The sequence below is a fragment of the Camarhynchus parvulus genome, chromosome 1 (assembly GCF_901933205.1).
Source record: "Camarhynchus parvulus chromosome 1, STF_HiC, whole genome shotgun sequence".
Lineage (NCBI taxonomy): Eukaryota > Metazoa > Chordata > Aves > Passeriformes > Thraupidae > Camarhynchus > Camarhynchus parvulus.
Genome location: NC_044571.1, coordinates 61,764,089 through 61,789,114, shown reverse-complemented (window position 1 = coordinate 61,789,114; position 25,026 = coordinate 61,764,089). Strand labels below are relative to the sequence as shown.

The 25,026-nt window shown below is 34.6% G+C and overlaps 1 protein-coding gene across 1 annotated transcript in view; it reads right to left on the bottom strand.

The window, feature by feature from the left end:
- LRCH1 (leucine rich repeats and calponin homology domain containing 1) overlaps nt 1–25,026 on the bottom strand; it is a 116,383-nt gene that overhangs the window by 38,776 nt on the left and 52,581 nt on the right. The window contains 10 exon segments of the mRNA XM_030948505.1: nt 2,832–2,918; nt 3,963–4,030; nt 5,536–5,648; nt 6,779–6,884; nt 11,232–11,316; nt 13,154–13,281; nt 14,484–14,620; nt 15,112–15,217; nt 20,568–20,694; nt 23,596–23,740. Coding sequence (XP_030804365.1) covers nt 2,832–2,918; nt 3,963–4,030; nt 5,536–5,648; nt 6,779–6,884; nt 11,232–11,316; nt 13,154–13,281; nt 14,484–14,620; nt 15,112–15,217; nt 20,568–20,694; nt 23,596–23,740 — 1,102 coding nt within the window.

The window sequence follows — 25,026 nt, the reverse complement described above, 5'->3', positions numbered from 1 at the left end:
GAAGGTATATAAACATTCTTTACTGTAGACTCGTGAAATTCTAAAACTGTTGCTGGTTCTGTAGGATACAGATTCACAGCACTGCTCTCTGAAATACCCATGCTTAATCTGCAAGGTTTGAAATAAAAACATTGTACCGGGCTATAACTTTGGCAACCATTATGTTCAATATTTAATTTCAAACAAATATATACATGCAATACTTTATAGTTATCATTTTAACCTGTTCAGTGTCATCTCTTAAGAGCTTTTGGAAATGCCTCCCAATTCTTCAGTTCACTCTGAAGCATCATTCATGGTTTCATTTGCAAAGCACCACCGGCAATGGTTTGTATCAAAACAAAAGAACCTGTTTATTATCATGTTGTTATCTAGAAGCCTGCAGATTTCTGTATCTAATCCCTAGAACTCAGTTTTCAAATGGAAGCCACAGCCCTGTCTAGATATTTCCACTTAATTTACACTGGTTGAAAATAAAGCAGTGAAACAGAAAATGAAAGAAAGCAGGAAATATAGGAAAGCAAACATAGAAATACAATCCAAACATCGAAAATATTGAAAAAGGTTGAATTTGAAATCTCTTCCCAGAAAAGCAATGCTGTCTATGTGTAATAGAGTGTACAGATTTTAAATTCTGCAGAACACTGGAAACAGTGTTCTGCAGAACAGTAACTGGACCAGCATTTAACAAGTTTAATAATCACACCCACTAGGAAAAACAGCTTGAAAGAATTCCAGTCAGTGCACATTAAGCATACCAGAATCACCAACTGCTCCAGCCCCTACAGTGTTTTCTCCTAAAGGGCCTTCAGAGTGAGATAAGGATGGTCCTGGACAGAGTTTGCTATTTCAACGAGGTTACCTTGACTCGGCCACCAGAGTTATATGGACGCACAAAGGAAACTGGGAAAAGTTACAATTGTTGACATGCTCTACATTTAAGTTAAAAGCAAATACAAGTTCTGTGCATCTTAAAATAAGAAGCAACAAAAGCATTTACATTCTTTTCTGGACATAAAACTTCTTGAGCATGAGAAAAATAAATTCTCACACCACTTTATACAAAGCAAGTATAAAATGAAATGTCATAAAATCCAGTAATTTATTTAAAAAAATTATTTTTAAATCCAGTAAATTATTTTTAAAAAAAATTATGAGGAACCCATGGCTCAGAGGACTGAAAGTTTACGGCATCATCTGACAAGTACTGGGTACTCAAATGTATCTTGCTGCTTAGAACTGGATGCTAATACACAGGAGGCATACATCAAAAGCCTAAATGGTGCTCAGAAAATTAAATATAAATGCTCATATTTTAAGGTTAGAAAAAGAAAGTGCAGCCACAAACCCCCTAACATGCTGCAAAAACAACAGTAGAGAAATACAGACATACATGACATGATTAGCCACTTCTAAAAGTAATTTTTGAAATTTACTGTAGTATTACTAATGAAAGTATATCTGTGTGTAAACAAAAACCAGATTTTCTGTATTTTATTGACCTTCTTAATTTAATAGAAGTATCTAAATATGTAGGAAATATTAGGGCAATGTCTGGAAACAGAAAAACCAAAATGACAAAATTTATCAGGCTAACAACTAAAATATTTTTGCTGGTGTTTTTTCCAAAACAAACGCTTTCCTTTTTTAACTACAACACTCTTCCAAGAAAGTAATAAGCCTCATATGAGATGCAGAAGTAATGGTACTAGGAAGCTAAAGGAACTACAGAGATTTCCTAATTGTTTATTTCCTAATTTTACATTTTATTAAAGCAAAGATATTTTTGATTCAAGTATTTAGTGTGTGATTCAAACATTCAAGTGTTCTTTACGTAATGCAAAATAAAACCAGCTGTCTCTTTAGAAATACTATCAGGAATCAATTTCTGTCCTAAAAGCAAAGAAGTCTGCTAGGTGAAAAAGCAGTTCAAAATAGGCATTTAAAGTAAAGAACAGTGTAGTCACAAAAGCAAGTAGCTATCAAGGGAGGAAAGAGAACCAAGCATACTTAAGGCTGAAGTGACAAGGAGGTTTCTAATCTTCAGAGAAATGAAGCTGCAAACCAGCTACTTCATAGAAGTAAGAATTAAAATGAGTTTTGAAATGAACTTAATTTCTGAAGGTGATTACACTAAGAAAAGCAATAGCAAGCATCCAGACAGAAAGAACTACAGGCACCACCACTGTCATACTTTTCCAGCAGGGCTATCACTTGCTTTCTTTTAAATACTTACTCTTTTGTTTAGCCACAATTCCAGACCCATTCTATGTGACTTTGGCCACTTAAAATGGACATCTAAACTATAAAAGCTTGTCTTCTGTAGTCAGGGGAAATCTAAATAACTTTCTTTGCCTATTCCTCCTTTGGATTTCAGAAAACTAAAGAAACTCCACCACTAATTCAGGCACCTCCTTTATGTGCCTCATTGAATTGGCACGAAATGGGCCAGAAGCCCTTCTCATTCCAACAATATATACCAAGCATGAGTAAAACGAAAATTTACAGTCCCTAAAAGAAATGTGACAATCCTAGACAAAACTTCAGATAATCATAGTAGTGTACATGAGATGAATGGTTAAGGGGTGTCCTCATCTCTGGTTTCTTTTGTCCCTTCTTAATTTACTGGGAATCTTGTCTAGATACTCGAGAGAGAATTTGAGTTTCCTTCTTAACTACCTTGCACACACTGGTATGCTAACAAAGCACTTGGTAACTCCAGAGAGCTTTCAGTTTCAGTTAAAAGAGAACTCTAATGTAATTCACAAAAAAAGTTAAAATATATTACATTATACTATTATACTACTATATATCAGCTACTGTAAGCATACCTGTTGGAATCTTGCAATAAATCTACCGCTTCTCTTAGTTGCTCTATCATTGCTATATCAATAGTTTGTTCTTCTGATAAATTTATTCTATAACAGAAAACAAAAACATTCAAAAAAAAAAAAAAGGTACAACAGCAATTATCAAGGGTAGTCTGAATTTCAGTGTGAGAGGTCCACCTTCCAACTGGCAAGCAAACACGATAGGGGGAAAAACAGCCTCTCTGCACACTGGGATATGCTGAATTTATGGAAAGAGCTCCTTCTGAAAAAAAATCTCCAACACTTTGTCCTTAACAAAGTCCCCCAGCCTAATATAACATAAATAAATGTGATGAAGTAACACTTTTAGCATTCAATTAAACAGAATGGCTTCTAAAGCTGAACATTTATTTACCAATATCTGACTCTTAAAGGAACATGTATTGTTGCAGCCCGAATAGTAAATACAATGAGCTTTTATAAGGGCCAGCTTGCTTTCTTTTGCTTTTCAACATTTATAATTCTTTTTGGAGATTAGAAATATAACCTCCCACTAGATCTGCCAATAAGGCTCTTTCAGAAAGTATTTATTCTTTCCTCCCTTCAGGTTTGGGTCTTTTTTTATACCATATAGGACTACACTGTTCTGATGAGTGACAGCTTCATACTACAGTCATGTTGAATTTCCTTTCCTTATGCACTTAGAAACTAATGTTCATTTGTTCTGCTCTGGAATTAATATCTATAAACTAATGATTGTTTCAAGGTTAAAATTATGACAAGTAAGAAAAAGAATAAGATATGTTTTCTAATTAAATTAATTTTTAAATGTACATTACATTTAGATCTTTCAAGTTTTGATTATCTCTTTTCAGCAATGCCTTTAATAAACAAAATATCTAAGTACCTAATTAAAAAGACTGTATTCTACATAGATAAAAAGTTATTGGGGAATACAAATTAATTAGTTGTAATATAACATCCATTCTATTTAGCAATAAAATGTAAAACACTGAGCACACACAAAATGCAAGGTTGTTATTGTCTTGCCTCCAAATCTGCAGAATTATTAAACAGCAAAGTCATACCAGTCCCGGTCAAACTAATTAAAAGACATAGCTAATTATTAATAGATACATAAAAAATACTCACATTTCGTCTGCTTGCCATTGCGTGTCCTCTTCTATTCTCAGTAATTCATCACACTCTGCTGCTCTGCTCTGTAAGCAGACAAAAGTGATAATGAGAACTGAACTTTGCAATTAAGTAGGCAGATAAATTTTGCTTTCCAACTCAGCAGTGACCTAATTTATGTAATAATTTAGGTTGGCTGGTTGAAGCAATCCAACACTTCTGCTCCATTCCTTACTCTACGCCCTTTTAAGATACTGATTACAAGATCTTCTATTCAGAAGATTTTATTGAGGTCAACAGCCCTTACCCTCTCTTAACTGTGAAAAGAAAGTCAAGCAGCATAACAATTCCTTGTTCTATGTCCCAGATTCCATTTGTGACTTTCTGGCATATAGAAACAATGCTCCAATTGAGCATGATCCCAGCTCTCCTTCTCCTTGCTCTCCTACTGCAGCCAGATTTGTTTACAAAGCAAGGAAATTCCAAACATACAAACAGTGGCAATTATGTACTTCATGCAGAATTATTAACAGGATTCATATTTTACAGTTTTGACAACCATGAATCATTTCTTTTTTAAAGAGAACAAATTGGAAAAAAGTTGCATCCAGGAATTCATATCAGTCAGCCAGTTATTTTGGGTTCAATGTAGTCAAATTAGATCCCCCACATCTATAAACATGACGTGCTACTTATTTGAAAACCTGAATCTTTTTTATGCTTCCACTTCGGTGTTTTGCAACTCTTTCATCTCAGACAAGCAGGAGCACTGAAGTAGTTCAGCTGCCAGTAAAGACAGAAGCTCTCTGAATGAATATGTATTTATACTTCTGGAGAAGATGCAGCAGAAAACAGAGGCTTATCCTCTTCTGTGTCATGTGTTTGGCACATCAGCTGCATCATCCTCTACCAATAAATTCTACCCAATTCTGCTGTATGTGACACTGAAGAGTACACCAGCTTCTCTAACACTCTCCAATGACGGCTCATTTCCCAGTGACAATCCCTAGTAGAATGAGTAAAGCCATTATTTTTCATCACTCTTCACCTTACAGGAATAAAGACCATGATGTTTTCCTGTAACAAGGGTACATAACATAAGACAACAAAAATGCAGCACTTATTCTAGAAGGTGATTTGATATAATTTGTCTTTAAGGATCCCTCAAATGCTACTATACTGTTTAAAAAATTGAGAAAATGTATTTTAATACCATAACATTACTTCAAAACTTCAGCCACCACAGCTAGCAAAGTCATCTCTCATCTTAGCAATGAAACAAACACAATAAATCATTCAATTCAAAATATAAAGCCAAGCACAGAAAAAACCTGCCATTTTCCTTAAAGTCTTAAACATAGTTAAAGGATAACTCTCACATATCCTAGAAAGAGTTTTGGGCAAATTGCCCTAGATCAATTGTAATAATTTTAAACCTACCTGCCTATTTTTGCTTTCTGTATTTTTAAAGCAATTAATATTATCTGCATGTCTTATTCATTAAAATACCTGCTGTTTATCATTCCTGTTTACTCTGCACTTATCAAAGTGGCAGAAATATTTTCCCTACTTAACATTGTTACAAACTTGCCTTAATGTAGCTCATAAATTCAGTAGTAAGAGTATCCTGTTCATCAAACTGGTTTCCTGTTTCTTGTGACTTATCATTGACAAACATGTGAGAAGATCCTTGATGGAATTCCACTAGGAACAGCAATGAAAAAAAAAATATAGAAGAATGATTTCAAAAATGAAGTTTAAATTCACATTAAAAATTTCAAACAGGTTAAGATCCTGTCATTGTAAACAGTGATGCCAATTTCTAAGTTGTAATAAATCCACTCCCTGGGCATATACAGTTGTATATCAGAAGCACCAAAGCAGGCATTGGAGGAGCCAGTTTTGAACTACACCAAGTCTGTCTTGCCAGTTGCAATACAAGAACACAGCTGGACAACTGTGCAGAGCTTTAAGAAATTCAGATGTCTTAGGCAGTGACTTGCAATTGAATGCAATTTCAGAGTTACTGTGCTGTGACAAACCAAACACCCAGCAAAATTATTTAGAGCCTGTCCCAATCTTTTCCCTATGTATACTATTTCCAAGGATATGAAGCTATGATTTACCCTCTCCAGTTTGCTAATAAACACTGTAGGATAAAATCCTGTTATCTCTCTTCATACTCTACCAAATTCTGATGAGTTCTCCATGGAACTTCATTAAAGTGGGTAACACTGAGGATATGCCATCTCCTATTCACCATCTCCTATTCATGTGGTTTCCATATGCAGCTTGCTGACTTCATCTTGCCATTTATCATTAGTATGTGCAGAACTTGGAGAACCATTGTTTACCAGTATTAGTGTAATTTAGAAAAACATAAGTTACTTTAAAAATTGGATAAAATTAAATCTCTCACAAAATACAAAGAAATTTACTCATTTCCAGACGTGATGCTGACTGACTAAAAAAGCTTTATATATACACTAAGTGCAGCTATAGAAATAGATTCCATTATTGCACTTTGCTAAATTACTGAACATTGATATTAGCTGAAGGATAGCACGGCTCAAACCAACCTTAACTTTTCTTCCCCCAGGCAGAATCAGATCTTATTAATTCTTGAGACAAAGTGCAGCAAGTTTTTTGGAACTGCTGTTAAAAATTACTAGACAGACTCAACTCAGTATAGTAAAGATTTTCTAAGTAACATACTTTTTTTCATTTTTACACAAATGCATATGCATGCTCAAAGCCTTCTGGGAAAGCAGGCAGGCATGGAATCAACAACAGAATTTCCCTGTATTTAACTTCCATGTTTTTTACATTCCAACCTTTTCTTGAGTTAGCATGGTGACCTGAATCATCCTTTATAATATGATCTTCTTCCACAATGTCCGACATCGGAACATTAAAGCTGATAGTATCTTCATCAGATGGCTAGAAAAGAATAAGAGAAACACTAGTCCCAGCTCAAACCAAGAATGATAAAAATGTACATGTTAACAAGATTGCTCACTGAAGAACTGCAAATTAACATGGAAGAGGATACCAGAGCATCTAACATGACCACATCCTGTTGTAAGAAATTGCAGTCACGCTGAATATATCCTCACATGAGGTTTGCTAAGTAGAACAATGCACATGTCCTCTTTTCCTGTCTTACTCATGGCACTAATCCTCTCCTTGCACTGACACAACCGCACTGTGTTGCTCTCTGTGCTTCCCTGGGGCAGCTGAAAACTACAAGGGCCTCCTTGCAGCCAAAGTCTGTAGAAACACTGAGCCTCATATCATGGCCCTTTTTTTCCTTTCCTTCCTCTTCCCTGCTTTACCATGCAGCATCTGATGTGAATGTCTACAGCAAGCAAGATCAACATCAAGCAAGGTACCATCTTTAATTATGTTAACTGACAGAGCTGAAAAAAAAAGCATAGACTCTCAAGTACATTACCTTTTTCTGACTTAAAAGCTCACCCATCCTTCAGCTGTATTAGCTAGTACACTAAAACACTCGACTTGTATCTAACAAACCTATCCTGTCTATGACTTTACAGATAGCAGCTGCACAAGGAAGCACAGACACAATTCTGTTCTAGGCCACAATGGCTCTGTTTCTCTGCATGGCCAGCAGTGACCTGCTCAAGTGGGACCTGCTCACATCCTCTCCTGAGGTGAGCTAGAGCAAAACCACAGTTTGCAGAAGAGGCCAAGTTTTTATTCTTGCTCCCCTGAGACAGAGAATTTACCACCACAACAGTCTCAGAACTTCGCAAATGTATTTTCCACAAAGTCCATGAGCGCTGCTCATTCTTTAAATGCTCTGTGTTTCTGTAACTTGCTACTCTACATTTTCCACACATGTATTCTGTAATTATCACTGATATAATACAAACAGCACTCTGTTCCATATCCTTAAAAATATTTTAAAGGAAATTATATTCCCCATTTTATCAGTTCAGACAACTGTAAAAAAAAGATCTGTAATGAAATGTGTTACATTTAATCAGTTATTTAATTCTAGCTAGCTTCTTGTCTGCCATTCTTGCTACTTTTAGATGTTCATAATCTATGTAGAAAGTATTTTTTCTAACTCCTGAAGCTAAAGTTTGTGATAAAGGATGGAGCAAATACAACTTGTTCTTAAAAACTCAATCAAAGATAGATGTGGTTATTCCTATTTTCCAAGAATACCCTGGACTCAAAACATGCTGTAAACATGGACAATGATGAATGTTCTTTCTGATGAATAGACTGCATGTTATTAACTCTATGAATTCACTGGCTGTATTCTTCAGGTTAAGGAGAAAAAAATCAAGGAGGAAAAAAGGGTGTTTGAGGGCTTCATAAAGCCCTTTCAAAATAAATTTTAAATTTTAAAATGAATTATATTTTCAAATGAAACTCCAACAAAAAATAAATTACATTCCAAGTACCCTAAGGAAAAAATCTTTTAGATCTGAAGCAATGACAATCCAACAACTTTAAAAAATAAAAATAAGATAGGTACAGTATAAATTCATTCAGACAACCAAGGTTACAGCAAAGTTCCTTCTCTTTCAGGTTGTATCTCATATGACATTTAAGTACTAAACTTGATTATTCTAGATCGAAGTTAATGCTGTCTTAATTTTTCAACTATCCTTTGAAAATACTACAGTAAAATGTTCCTACACACTTTATTAGAAGTTCTGGATCCAAAACAGGTAATTTTTTTTTTTTCTTAGCAGAGTAACACACACTTTGAGGAAAATATTTTGGATTTTTGGTATAAGAAAAGGAACAGACCATTCAATCTGGAAAGAAATTCCTTTCAGGACGTACAGAATTCTGCAACTAATTTTCCAGGTGTTTCCTGCCACTATACTATGAAACAAAAACTATCCAAATCAGCCTTGGATAATACAAAAGTATCACTCCTTCACAGGTGAAATCCAACTTCCCTGGTGTATCATCCAACTTCCTTCTTCCACAGTTCTATTTTTTATTCAGACAGCAAAAGAAGACAAATCAGAATCAGCATAGACAAATCAGAATCAAAAATACCTAACATTATTCTAAGACATAACTGAGATGCACTTTGAAAGACTCTTCATATATATTCCTGCTGGTACTAATGCATCATATATACAGGTAATAAAGCACAGACACCATTCTAATTTTATTCTAATGAATTTTAACAAAAGGAAAAATAAGGCCAAATGAAGGGAAAAAAATCATCAAAATGCTGTATTTTTCCTAAAAGATTAAGTAAATGGTAGATTGCCTTAAGGCAGAATTTGCCTTCAAGTTGCAATGATCAATTTTACAGCAACACTATAAGATATCTTTCACTTGAAATGCCCAGCATGGCTACAGCTGGGAAAACTTTGACCCTACAAAGTCCAAGAGCGATATAAAACAATTCATCAAGTATTCCCTCTTCTGTGTATTCATCTAAAGTCAATTAGCAAGCTTCCTAAAAACTACATTAGTGTTCAAACAAGTGATTCATTTATGTTATTAAGTTGCACATGAAAAATGACATTGTAGTATTTTCTGTAAAATAACAGAAACTCAATAGCCACTACCCTTCACACTAAACAGTAGTTTATATTCATAAAAAAACCTCCAGAATCATGTTTTAATGATTATGACTGATCATTTAATGTTTATCCAAAGTTTGGTATGTAACTTTCTGACTGTAATTAACAACACATGCGAGTTTTTTTGCATCGTGCTAGAATTTTTTGCACAATTTCCATGTGTTACACAGGTATTAAAGGTCACATCAGAAGGAAAGTGTGTGGTAAATTTACTACCAAATGCATTTGGGATTACCAATCTCAGCATCTATTTCTCCTTAAAAGTAGAGCAGCAGTCAGGTGGTAATAGAATGAGCAAATTGTTCTTATATAAAAAAAGTTTTGTGCTATTAAAAATGTGTTGGTTCATTGTTGGTAGTTTTCAAAATATTTTTTGCAGTATTTCAACTGCTATCTTTTGATTACAGGTAACATGATCTATTTTCTAAAGGTGATATTTACAGCTAAAAAGGAAATCCTGGGATAAAAGTTTCATTAAGAAGCCAACTGAGGTTCAGGAAGAGTAAAACTGGCAAAATGGTTTATAAGTGCCTCTGAACAGACTGAATGCTCTTACAGCTAGAGGTAAATCATTATTTGGCTAGAATTCATAACAATTCTACTTCATTTCCATCTACCAAGAAACTTGCCAAAACACTTGGAAATTCACATGGGGTTTTTTAAAGTACTATTGTATTTAAAAGACCAATCAGTGAGTAAGTGGATTCATGTTCAATTTGCTTTTGAGTAACTATAAATTCAGTACCTAAGCTTGATTCTTCATACATTTGTTCCAAAAGAAACAAAATCCCTTTTCCTCAAAGGAGGACAAAACCACTAAAGAATCAGTGTAAAAGTATTTTAAGTAGCAAGAAGGTCACCCTTTTAATGTGAGGCCTTTCCCATCAAATCAGACCACAAATCCCATTACTGTATATTTCAGAAAGATAATCATCACTGATTTATACTACTAATTATTTACTTATTTATCATTATCTGTTCAATCCAACTCCACACAGGTTTAGTGCCCTGTTCAGCAAAAGAGTGCCTCAGAAAAAAACTTCTGTGAATCAGTTCAAACTGCTTAGGACAACACTAGTCCCACAAAGCTACCCTTTCTCTTTGCTCAGTCTGACAGCAAAGTTCAGGAAAAGATCTGGTGGTTTAGTTTCAGCTTTGCCTAACTGTCAGAATATTTAAACACATTAAAATCTGCAAAGTTTCGTAAGTTTCTACACTGCAGCAATGTTTCATAACCACATCATAGAACATACTGAGACTGGGTACTATAAATTCCCAACAGGAAAGAGTAATCAGCCAAAGAGAAAAATATGTGAGAAGTCATCAGCTTGTAACCTGTTACCATGTTTACTTTGTTGAAAACAGCAGACATGAATCCTGGTTTGTTTCTAGTTCTCTAGATTATGTAAACTGCCAGAAAACTGTAGAGGATTTTCACTATTGGTAAGTCTGTAAGCATTTGAAAGCAAGTATCTCATGCCCACTCCAGACAGTGCACAGACAAAAAAATTTTTAAAAAACTTTAAAACCCCACAGTCTCCTTTTATCTTTGTTTTAGCCATTTCTTAGTGTAAAATTCATGTCAAGGATATGGTTGCAGAGGTTTAAGTCTAAAAATCTTTTCACATTCTTACCAAACTTAAAATACAATCAAAATACGAATGCTGGGAGAGGAGTTTGACACAAAAGACAGGTAACTTACCTCTGTTGCTGACAAACGTTTATCACCATTATCACTACCAACACCTGAATCTGAGTCCTTTTTACTCGGGTAGATGTCATCAATGCTAGATGTGAATAAAAAAAATTAAAAATCAGTAAAAAGCTATCATAGCATTTACATTCCAATTCTGTTCCGGTTTCACTTAACTCTGAGCAAATTTCAAACTATCCTTAATGACAGAAGGTGAAATAGCCTAGTACAGTAAAACACCAAACATTTAATTTGCTGATGGTAAAATAGATCAGACTGAATGGCTAGTTAGCCTAAGGATTAATGAAGCAACAGAAATAATCTGCTACTAAGTTTGCTTTTGTCTATACACTATGCAAAACTGCTTAGTTACTAGCTAAGCAGCACAGGACTGAAGCAATTTAGCCATGGGAGAAGAAACCAAAATGGCAAAACTCAAAGTGGAGTTAACTGATACAACTGCAACCACTGATCTGTTAAAACAGAACTCATATCTCCCCCAGGCTTGAAATAATTATTAACACAGAAACCTCCTTTTGGTGCCTTAAAATAGACCTTGGAATTTAGGTTTTTGAGAAAATTACTGTAATAGTGGCAAAGGCTCTATATTCTGGTTTCATCACCCAATACAACCTCTACTCATTTTAAAGTGCACTATTAGATGCAGTACTCTCATCACCCAAATTTTTTTAAAAATATATCTCATATCCCTTTGTTATCCTGAAAGCTGTGACACTGAATTCAGATTGACACAGCAATTTAAAAATGGAGTTTTATCAGTCTTCCCATGAATAAGGTATCTGATTAATTAATAGTAATCTTAAGTTACTTCTTACCAGTAAACACTGAAGACTGTTTTGCAGAAAATGCGTTTGGAAATCTACTCTGTATCGTCCCCTTACCCTAACCTGTATCCTTCAATATGACCGAAATACCAGACAGGAAATGACATTCCTGTCAGTTTTCCTGTATACTAAAAGAACAAAACAAGAAACCAGTAAGTGTTTCCCAAATGGAATACCTACTCCTCATCCTGGATTCGTCTCACCTTTGACACTTATCTGATAGAAATTCACAAAGGGATCTCCAAAGGTATATGGACAAAACCAATTTCATTCAAATCTTATTGAGATGACTGAAAGGGAGATTCTGTAACAGCTATTGGTTTTTTTCTCACAGGATTTTAGCAGTAACATCTCTACTATTATTCATATCAACACTTTGTTTTCATTGAGTATTTCTCTTCGAAGATATCATACTTTCTCTGATTGGTTATATTACACTGCCCTTGTTAGCAGAGAAAAACTGGGCTAAAAGCTGATTTCCAACCAGCTATGGAGATACTCACAGAAAGGAGCTGCTTTGTATCTGGTTCCTTAAACCATGGCACAAGATGCCATTTCCTACAAGTTTGATACGAGACAGATTTTGCCTCATTTTGCTAACTTCCTTTAAAAGTACACTTCCTTTAAAAAGCATTCATGCAGCTCTCTTTGCTTGACAGATGACTTTGGATGAATTAATAAAGATTAAAATGTCACAAAAGGGCAAGCATACAAATTGCATATAAATCATAAAACACATCACAGGAATCACAAAACAACACATGAAATTAAAATTTATTTAATGTGTAGATAGATCAAGCCAACACCTAATGTAACTACCCTCTGATTATTTTCAATATATTCCAGGAGTCCACTAGAAAGAGGTTAGATTTAAACCTAAGGTTCACTTTTAAACTCTTAACTAATGTGCTGCTAACTTTAATCAGAATTGATTTTTAATTTTCTGAACTCTTACAGGGATAGCATTAGAATAAAAGTAAATGCAATCTCTGTGCAAAAAGTACACTCTGAATAGCATCTAAAGAAACAAAACTGTGGAACATAAAGATAAATACTATTTTATTGTTTGTAAGACTTCATACATACCTCTCTTCCACAGGTTGTGGCAAATGCTGTGGCTCAATGGCATTAAGATACAGCGAGTCTGCTGTTTTAATCTGACAGGCTTGTACAGTCAGATATTTGAATATATGCACCTTACCCTTTGTACAAATCTGTAGGACAAGGAAAAAATTAGGTTTATAACTAGAATTAAAAAGGCAATTTATTCCAAGTGTCACTTAGTATAAACCTCCCTGAAATTCAACTAATATTACAAATTTCACTTTAAAGAAAATAGATTTTTTAAATTACTAAGTAATTCAATTACATACTTAATTATTTGTGTGTACCAGTATAAATACCCTCAGAGATTAAGACAGAAAACAAGAAAATAATGTATTCTTCTTTAAAAAATCCAAATGAGCTTCTAACTCAAAGAAAAGACATTAAAATATATGGTATGCCCTATTACTAATTATAAATAGAGTAATTAATTATTTCAAAATTAGTGTATCATGACATTTAATTAACTAGTGTGCCCTTTATATTTTTGGTCACAATGTTTTTAATAATGTCCAAGCATATTTACAATGCAATTCACCTTCATTATAGAGTATTTTTTCTTTAAGTGCACACTTCTTGCTTTGTACTTTTTAGTTTAAAGGCAGTATCACTATTGATTATTAAAAGCATTTCTCCAATGTAATAAAAATTCTTAAGTATTTCAACCAACTGTTGAGCCAGAACACTTGTGGCTTTCAGAGATCCAGTTTGAATTTACTGTCCAATAAGTTAACAACAAAATTGTCCTTAAGCAGCAAACACAGGTTGTATTCATTTATTTTTATTACTCAGGGTGGCTTACAGTTCCAAAGAAGAGTTTTATTTCTTTGTGCATCACAATCTATGAAATTACCCTATAAAGTGAAATAAATTTCACATGGCTTGTGTTTTAGACTATTTAGGCATATTAAGTTAAAGGTTAGCAAATCACTGTAGAGCCTTCTAGAACTGGATTCATTTTACCAGAAAGAAAAATTACCCAGGAAGTTTATCACTACTCTTTTTCAAAATTATACACATATTCCAATGTTAACTTTCATATGCAGGTAGAAATCACAAAAATTAACAGCTATCAGAATGGACATCTTCTAGATGTGTGTTGGTTTAAGTGCTGTACAAATTCATACTGAGAACAGAGGATATTTTTATGTTTTATTTAGATACATCCTATGTCTTATTTAAATATCAACAAATATCAACAGTCTGTGATGACTGAAATGCAGAAGCCTCCAATTGCAGAAAGTGACATTTTACACTCTAAAATGTGTTAGCAGCCATCCAATATTAAGGCACAACTTAAATTATTACTTACTTGTGCTGGTGGAGATTGCAAAGGGTTATTCTCAAGCAGTAATACTTGCAACTGTACCATCTTTCTAAAACAAATTGGAATCACAAGCACTTTATTGCAGGAAAAGTCAAACTTTACCAAGGGAAGCTGTACTAGTTCTAAAAGTAATAAAAAGGAGAGAAGGTGTTATATCTGTTTTCATTTTTGGCATAAAATAATAAAATATTTTTGAAAAACCCTTCTTTTGCATTCAGGAAAAACACAAACTCAGGGAGGGATAAGATCAACATTTACTCCATTTTATACTGGGAAACAAAAGAGTGTTGTTATACAAGTGACAAGAAATTTTAAAGCAAATACTTGGAATTTTTTTCCCCTGAAACTCAGCTGACAGTTCCCATACTGCATTCCAACATTTGTTCAACTTAAAAGCTGCCTAGAATCATAAAGATACATGGGCGAAACCTCACACACTGTTCTTCAGTGGATACCATTGAATGTTATATTCTGCAGACCCAAATGGAATATAAATTTGAACACAATGCAAGAGCTACTTTAAAATAATTTCTATTTATATGATTAAAAATACTTTCAAAATTATAAAAAGAAGAGCTACTGTGAAGATATTTTTTTGTTCGTTTGCTTTTACCTTGGGGTAAAACTTCGAGGTAATTTCTTCTGACATTCAGTTCTTTTAAAGATTTCAGCAGGCCTATCTGCTGTGGCAAAGCTGTGATTTCATTACAGCTGACATCCTACAGTAAAACAGTAATAACGAATAATAATGAACTTTCAGCTTCTACATGTTCTATAATACAAACATAGCTAATATGCTATTATCATTGTGACATTTTATTAACCTCAAAAAATGCAACAATCTATGTCCTGTAGCCACAACAAAATAAAAAATACATGGGAAAATATTTGCACATTAGTTAAAACCAGAGCAAATTGTTATTTGGAGAACAAGTTAATTTTGAAAGTTAATTTAATTTCTATTGAAATATTCAAAACTACTTACTTAACAAGTTCTAGTTTTTTTCTCTTTTCTTAATGTAAAGAATTCAGTATAGTGATTATATAACCACATATGTTAGGATGAAATGTAAAAATACTAGTGTGTGAATCTGAGTTTTTTAAAAGGTTCTCGTTCTTCTAAATGGAATATTTAAGCAAAATAAATAAATAATAATAATAATAATAATAATAATACTAGTAATACGGCAATAACATCCTGTACTGATGCTCAGTAAAGGCATATGTTTGATCATCATGACACGTAGTAGACCATAATGAAAAGGGACAGAGCTTCTTTGGCATCACTTAACTATTTCAAGCAAGAAACTGCTATGAATGTGCATGAAAGATCAACTTCCTGGACTAAGTCAGTCTGTGATGAGACAATTGTTAAATACTAGCTATCATTTTTGCTGCCAAATGGACATTGAAACCTCTGCTCACATCCCAGGCAACCTGCAAATTTCAGAGATGTCCCAATTATGCTGTCACTGCAGTACTAAAAGAAAGAAATAGTATCTCACAGTATGAAAGCTAAATGGGGTAATGCCCCATTCTCCTGAAAAGCCAAGTGAATACTCCTACTCTCTCAATATGCATTTATAAAGTATCAAATGCATTTATAAAGTATCTGGGAGCTCCTAGACTACAAAAGTTTGAGAAGCCAGATTTCCAAGTCAGGCCTTTGAAGATGCTTGCTTTAATGCCAGTCAAAAACATGACATTAACTCCCTGTCTTTGAGCCTAAAACCTATTTAACAAAAAAATTATAGTAAAACCAAAATATGATCTGGCAATGCTGTTCCCTGTATCCAACAAATTTCTTCTTGTAATAGAATCCTATTGCTGCCAAGACTTCCTTCCCTTCTCAAAACACAGTCAGGAAATTACTGTAGCTTTTAGACAAGGAAATTAAAAATCCCAGCTAATGAGTGCATTTTTGCCCAAGTTGTCACAAAGTTTGCTTAATTGCACTGTTCCCTGATCATTTATTTTTAAAGCTTTACTGCCCTATTTTTAATTTACAGTCTTTAAATTACTTCATAATTAGATACTTGATTTTTAGGGCACAGAATTTAAAGTCACCTTGTGGCAAAGAAACTCTAGACCAAGTGTACTTAGGCACACAGACCAGAACAAGTCAGTGGAAGAGACAGAGAATTCTAGAGGAAGCATCAAAAAAAGAAAAAGCGAGCTGGCAGTGTGTAACCTCAAAAACAAAGTCCACTTCCACTTACAGCCTTTCAAAACATCCTTGATAAGACTGATCTGTTGTGACAGCACGTCAGCATTCACAAGATCTCTAGAGACAGCAGTATCCTTTAGCCTACTAAACACTGTAGTCCAACTTGCATTTTTTTAATACTTTGTTTGAATAGCCATGGAAAACAAAGACTTGTAACACTTACAGTTATGCTCTTGACTATTATTAGACTTCATGAGTGTGTATGTGAAAGACAGTGTTAAACTTTCTCATTACTTTGGCAGTAATGGAAGCAATACTACCAAACACCTATGGTTTCCAAGGAGGTAATTTTTTAAGGAATTATGCAACCAGCAGTTTGGAATTCAGCTTCAGGGACATTTGCAGGTAACTGAAGTGCAAACACTCAAATTCCATAGGGAACTAGTATTTGCTGAGGTCAGACTTCTGGTATTAATTCTAATTTTTTTTCTCACCAGATAGACCATGTCCTGCCATGATAAGGCAATTTGCCAAAATCAGAGAAATATAAGGGTTTTATTCAACATTTATTAAATTAAGGAAATTTAGCATTAATTTCTGTGGCATGAAGCTCAGTGGCATGAAAGCAAAATCATCAACTGTTTCCCTTTGTTTATGGCAATGTTTAAACGGTCTTAAACCAATCCAATTCAGCATGTATGTTCAGCAAGATAAACAGAAAAAACAATAGGGTACTCTGACTCCATATTAACATATTTATTCATGCACACTCAGAAGTTTATCCAAACCATTCGAATTGAGGCAAACTTCCTCCTTACATAACTTTAAACTCAGGACTCCTGACTGAGCCATTATTCCTAAAAAGCACCAGGGTTCAGTCAGAGCTTGTGACACAGTAGCCATACTGAAGAGTAAGAAGTTGTTATACGTATGTGAACACATGGACCCTTTTAGAAAACAGCAAGCAACATGTCCCACGTGGTCAGGCTACTGTCTCTGATTAGATGAATGAGGTAAAAGACATAAATCCTAGGTGACAAATTTGAAGGCTTCCAACATGAGATAGGAGCATCCCAGAGACAGAGAGGGCTGTTATCTGAAGAAGGCAGAAGTGCAATACTGCCTGATAGGATGGAGAATGGAATTTTTGTTTTGATAGTTTTGAGTACAAGTACTGAGCCATCTCTGCATAATGACTTTTCCTTGGCAGAAAGTAAATTTCAGATTATCTTCACACTAATTTTGCACTCACCTGGCAGACAGTAGAGGCATGATTGAGTCAAAGATTTTTTTTGCAGCAAATAGAAGTAAACTTCTCAACCAAATTATTTGCCAAAAATTACAATGTATTCTGCAGAGACAAAAACTCATGCTCCAAGCACTAAAATAAGTTAGCTGTCAGAACCCTAAATATAAAAATACCTGAAAGTTTTCTGCAGGTAATATCAAACCTATTCTATGCTACAGGTATGAAATTCATAATACATACCTGTAAAAGGAAAACCATTACCTACCCAATTTTGGAGGATAGAAGGGAAAATGCAGAGTTTATTGGAAAGATCTAATTTGCAGCAAATTACATTTGCATCATTCTACAGTGACTACAGGGGTAAATTTTGTATTAAAAAGGTAGAGAAAAAGAACCCTTTGCTACGTAGATACAGATCTCACTGCATGCCACTTGTGGAACATCTGGGGAACCTGAGGTTGCTCAGAAATGTCCTATGGATACAAGAACTACACAGAGCCAGGTGGCATCTCAGGGTCTATCCCCCAGCCCAGGCCAGCACCAGCACTGTGTACACACCAAAACAACAGTAGTCCCTGCCAGAGGGTTGAGCGATGCATCTGCTTGAATCCCCTGCTATTCAGGCTGGCATTGCTCTCACAGCTGAACTTTTTGTGCAACAACTGCAATATGACTTCATGTTTTTTGTTTGTTTCTTTTACTCGTTTCAGAACAATGATCACCTTATTATCTAAACTGCTTTACAGTTTACATGCCAACACAGATTCCCCACTCTCAATCCTACCACTATTTGCTTCTCCCAGTACATCACAGTTATGTCATTTCCAGTTAAATAGTGCAACTCATTTCACTAGAAATGTACCAAACACACATGGCAGCATCAAACTGTGTAATCAGGTCATCTGAACAGACTCATGCTCAATTTAACAAAAACTTGTTTTTCATTCAGCACTGCCCCCCCCCCAATGCCTTCTAAATCACAAAGAACAAGCATCAGACCTTTTTCAGTTTTCATGTGTCTTCTAGGCTACCAGAGTGACATGTAGCTAGAGCTCTCATATGAAATACTTTTAGAGCAAGAATTGTTTTGCTCTTCATGACAAAGAGTAAGACAAACTATACTATAACTGGAAAGCAATATGAAAATCCAGAATTCCAGAATTTAAACACATCATATGCTTGAACCAAACAAACCCAATCTGCTTTGGGTATAATCAACACTGAGTTCAAGCATTTAGTTTTTACTAAACTTTTTACTAAATTTAACTTAAATTATTTATAAAACTGGAACTATCACCTTCTATTATGTCTATTTTAAGCACAACAAAAACAGTGCTATTACCTAACATATTTTTAAGAATAATTAAATCAGAACCATCTGTGTAAATCTCACTAAACCCACCACACATGCACAAAAATTTAAACTATTTGATAAGATAAATTAATAACGCTCACCAAAGAAAACAAACTTGGTAGTCTTGAACTCAGTCATAACTCAGAAAGGAAAAAGTACCTACCCCCACCATCCTCATCAACAGCCACATCAATTCTAATACATAACAGAAGCCTGATACCACAGGATTCTGCTCAAGAATATCAGAAGGAAAAAGCCCCACAGCTGCTACTTCATACTAGCTATGAAGAATCAATAGCAGGGTTAGGGCCTCAAGCAATGTTTTAATTTCTGTAATGTAATTTATAAAAACAAGAATATGATAATAAGGCACCTTCAGGCACAGAAAAGCAATGCAAAGTAAATGCTGTCAATGGAGATCCCAGCAGCTGGAAGGAAGCTCAAATCTGATTGTTTTACTATGCATAAATCAGCAGTGTCAAAATACAGTTTGTCAATTTGTATCTCAAAAGGTCAAAATGAATAGAAATAACCAGAAGACTTATGTCATAAAGAACTCAGAGTCTCGGTTGACAATATATAGCAGAGGAAGATAAAGGGAGAGAAAAGAAAGTATTCTCATATCTATTTTCCACAAACATGAGCAATTAAATTCATTTTATGCTATTGCACCAAATAAGCTTTGGTTTTCCAGACTCTCGTTGACTGGACAATATATTCTAAATTATCTACTGCTTCTAGAAACAGTATTAGTGTAGACAGCTTTGAAAACAAGGACTATAATAATTTTGTAGATCTGTTTAGATGGGTGTTCCAGGAAAGGAAGGTTGCATGACAAACGTAGTGAAATAAAATGAAAATAGACTGATAAGACCAATAGCTTGAGTGGAATGCAGTGTGGTAAGCAGATAGTAAAAACACAAAAAGGAAGCAGGAGAGGAGGGTGCTACAGGGGGGTACAACCTTGCAGAGCCTGATGCCAGAACTTAAGGACTTGATACAGTGAAACAGGGAGCCAAGGCAGGCAGTGAGCAACACTGATAAAGATGAGGAACTTGGAAACTGAGTTTTGAATGAACCAAGGGCAGTGATGTTGTTTAAAAGAGTCCTGAAGAACATAAAGGAAACTCCTATTGTGTTACTATCCAACACACTTGAGAAGTTAAAAACTTAAGTTCTGCAAACTACATTACAGTATTAAGCACTTGTTCAAATATATGTGAAAAGTGAATTTTACTGTTTCTATTTAAATTCAAAAGAAGTCAAAATAAAAAGTGAAAAAAAAGATCAGTAACATACCAATTCCATTAACTGTTTTAGCTGACCTATCTCTTCTGGAAGGGAACCTAGCTTATTGTTACTTGCAATTAAGACTTTTAGAGGAAGACCACACAGGCAAGCTGGCAAAGAAGAAAGCTGATTTCGACTGCAACAAAACAAAACAAAACAAAAAATATTAAAACCATTGGTGATGTTCTACTGTATACTCACAAACTCTGAGAGCTGCAAAATGTCTTCATTTTTGTGGGTCATATTTTATGCAGATAAAATTGAAATTTTCAAAAGGCAACAATTAAGAAGACACTGGTGCATTAGAAACACCTGATTATCGACTAACAATACTGCAGAATTTACCACTGTGGAAAAAAATGCATTGTATCAGTTTAACAACATTGTAACAAATCTGTTTGTCACGAAGAACAGCTGTTTCCCTTCCTAATGAATACAGGAAAGTCAACTGAGACAGTATTTTGCAAATATTTAAACATTCCTGTGGTTTTATGTGCCATTAAAATGGATGCCTTTTGTTCCAGCTGAAAGACAAATATATAAATCACAGACAAAATGGTTATTTTCTCAATTAACTTAAAGCACATTTATAGTTGAAGATGACTTGGTACATCTTGGTCTATGGTTTTGTACTATTAACCCAAGTAAATACAGCAAAAATTTCTGGGACTATCAATGGTTCATTTCTTCCCAAGATTCATAAGCTAGAGCTTAAAGATGACAAATATCATGACCCTTTGTTATGTCCACAAGATTAAAAATAGTAATTAGTGGCTCAATTCCCGGAAGAAACTTTATGCTTATAAGAACAACATAGCTGCTCTCTTCTGGAATATTTAAAAATTTCCTTAAAATATAACATTTTCTTTCTTATGATTATTAACATGTAGTAAAACAATGAACAGTATCTTGAAGCGGTACCCCAGTATAAACCATTTTTTTAGCTCCTGCCTACATGTTAAGGCTTCAGAAAGCAAAGACATACGACTACACTCTGGAACACATGGTAAAAATTGTCCTGAGTAATTTCAGTAGGAGTTGCAATATTGACATGAAACAAAGACAAGCAATCATCAAAATTCCACAAGCTGCAAAGCATTTCCTCAAGAGCTAGACCAGCAGCGTGCTACAAAGCTGCATACAGAGTTGCATATTCATGCTCTACAAAACAGTCTCAAAATGTTGCACAAAGCAAGCTACCATCTTATCTCTGTTGTGCGTGCCAGGATACAGACAGATATCAAGAAAAAAACCCAAAGAAAATAAAAATGAGAAGTCTGACTGTTAACCAGCAGAAGCTGAAAAAAAGTATGAGCCTTTATTGTGGAGCCAGGTTTCTTAATTCTAATGTCCTTACAGAAGACCAAGACACAACTTTTTTAAAAATTACCTGTAAATATTGTTTCAAGTTCTAAAGAACTCAAATGGAGGAAACTTAGAGTCTAAAACAGTAACCCCTATGCTGCAGATCAGACACAGATAAAAAATAAGTAAAACCAATTTTTAAGCTCCACAGAACTCAGAAGCAACCCAATAAGAGATAAGGAACAGAACATAACCAGGGCAAGTGAGTAATAAATCATCATTAGTTTCAAAGGAATTTCTTTAAATAAAACATGAACAGTATACACCAAGGCACAAAAACTATATATAGATCTCTTGGCATCACATTCTAATGCTATTCAACATATGGGCTCTGCTGGTAACAGGCAGAAAAATACGCATTTTAAATCCATCATTTATTTCTTGCCAAGAAGCAACGTGGTTAGAAACTCAAGGATGTATTTCCTTCTTCACACTCTTCGATACATTCAACTAACATGGGGACGGGCACATCCAAGTAAGGGGGGTATTTTAAACGGAGAGAAATCACCTAAGTTAATCAAAAGAAAAATTGCTTTTATTTTGTCTAATTTACTGTCATATGTGATATAAAATCTATTATAGTTTTGTGATGATTCAGACAAATTCTATCACTACACAGAGTTCTAATTCAGTGTTTCATGACATTGAATTCTAACCAAGTTAATTCTAATTCCTAAATTTACCAAGATGTTTTATGTATTTTTAATAACTTAATCCAGTTTTAAGTTCTTCATGTACATCTAACAAAGACTAATTCAAAATCTCAAGTCCTATCACTTGTATGTGTGCAGATACTCAGGACACACTATTCCCCTTAAATTTTTAAGACAAAATACTGCTCCACAGTGGCCAAAACTGCATTATAGTAATAATATAGACTTGAGAAAAAAAGACATGAGAAAGATCTTCAGTGTTGAAAACGGCTGATCATGACTTCATTCCTTGAATTTAAAAGACTGAGAGCCACTTCACCTTCTACTCAGACCTCATTCTCACAGACTGATAGAGCTTCACTATTAGAGTTTTTACACATTAAACTACAAAGAAAACTCCACACCTTGCCCCAACTGAAAAAGGGCTCACTTGCCCTCCATCAAGAGCACAAGTGCATTCATATGCACTTTAACTAGCAACTATTCTCTGTACTGATTAGCATTCATACAGATATTTCCTGGAAAGGAGGCAAAGATGTCCAATTCTTTGCCACTTTCTCCTCAAAAAGGCAGCAGCTATATTTCTTTCATAATGTGACTATGCTAGTGATAGATATAGTATTTCACTCTTCCATTCTATTCTCCATGGTGAAAAATATAAATCCTCTGTCCCTCCATCTTTTGAGCTGCAAAAAGTATGTCAAGCTTTACAAAATTTGCCATCAGAAGTGAATTAAAAGAAAACAACTGTGCGGATGTGATTAGCATTCTGGATTTGTTGGAAGATTAAGGGACAGAACTGGATTAACTTTCTTGGTTTTCTTTTAACAATTATTTTTACATTTTGGCATTTATGATGCCTTCATACAGAGCCGTCTCTGCAGCCAATGAGCTTTTGTGTTACCCTTTCAGTAACATGAAAAAATGCAGTCAGTTGTCCCAGAACATTATAAAGTGCACACAAAAAAAGCTTCACAAATTTGCAAATAAACAAAAAAATGTGGCAAAGATAAACTTACCTCAAATTTAAGTAAGTTAGCATTTGTAAGTTTACTATGGCATCTGGTATAACTTTGATACAATTGTGGTATAGATTTAGTGTTTCCAGTGACACAAAATGGCACAGCTCCGTAGGAACTTCAGTTAACCTATTCTTGGATAAATCTGGAAAAAGGAAAAAGAGAAGGTGTATTTTTTGAACCATTAGAAAGATATACTTTGAAAAGCTGCATTTTAATAAAGTAAGTGAATAAACATAATTTACAGGGAGACAGCAAATTAGATCAGTGTCTTTATTATGCAAAGTAAAGCAAGTGAAAACTTCTACACTTTTGAAATGGAACAGGCTGCATATAAAAGAGCAAACATTCAATTAGGATTTATTTGGTCTAATAAAAAGTAATTATTTGCAGGACTCAATATGCTGAGGAAATAGCTGCAAACAGATTCCAAAGCTCATATAATATACCCTAAGATCTAGCCAATACACAGTTAGCCATCTGCAAATAATAAGAGCATTGAGAGAAAACAAGCAACCAGGATTACATCTTTAATTTATTTAAATAGATTAATAAATAAATCAGGTAATTCTTCAAACTAGCCTATATTTCCTGAGTCTAAACCATTTATAAATGAATGCTGCCCAAAGAAACAGTGTTGATCTTCAAGAATGGATTTTATAGAAGTACATACAAGACAACAGTGATGGATTCCAATCCCCCAAGACCCTGCTTGTACACACAGAACAAAAGCTTTTGACTTTTGATCAGTTATTCGTTCTTCATTTGCCATTCTAAGCACACAGACACAAAGGAAAATAAGGAAGGAAAAACATTACTGAGCTTTGTTACTTAACTGCCACTGTATGAAGGATGAGGTATAATAGTACTGATGTGAGCTCAAGTCATAAAATAATAATGCACACCAGCATTCAACAGAACCAACCGGGTTCAAATCATTGTTTAAGTAGTGTGGCAGAATAAATCTTATCCTCAGAAACTAGACAAATGCTACCTAGCAATGTCACCAGCCTGATAACCTGCCCTGAAGAATGGTCACCTGTGAAGTGGAAGGAACAGGAATGCACCTACGCAAAAAGCAAAATGTCTGAGGGTAAGGAAAAAATAGAACTTAATGATCTCCTCACTTCACTGCTGCTATTTTAAGCCTAGTGCCTGATCCTTCAAAGGTTATTTCAAAGCTTACTTAAAATAAAAAGAAAACAGCAGCCCAAGTATGGATTACTTCCACAGCCCTGTCCTTAGGGCCATAAATCATATTTTTGCTTTTTGTGAACAAACAGGTAGAAGTCAGAAGAATTTTTTAACTTCCTTCGAAGTTGGCTGTACTGCAGCACAGCTTGAATTCAAACCTATCACCAGCCAGGACTTAGTAGTTTTGTTCTTGTTCCTGCAATGTGATCTGAAATTCAGCACATTCTAGTCTTGTCA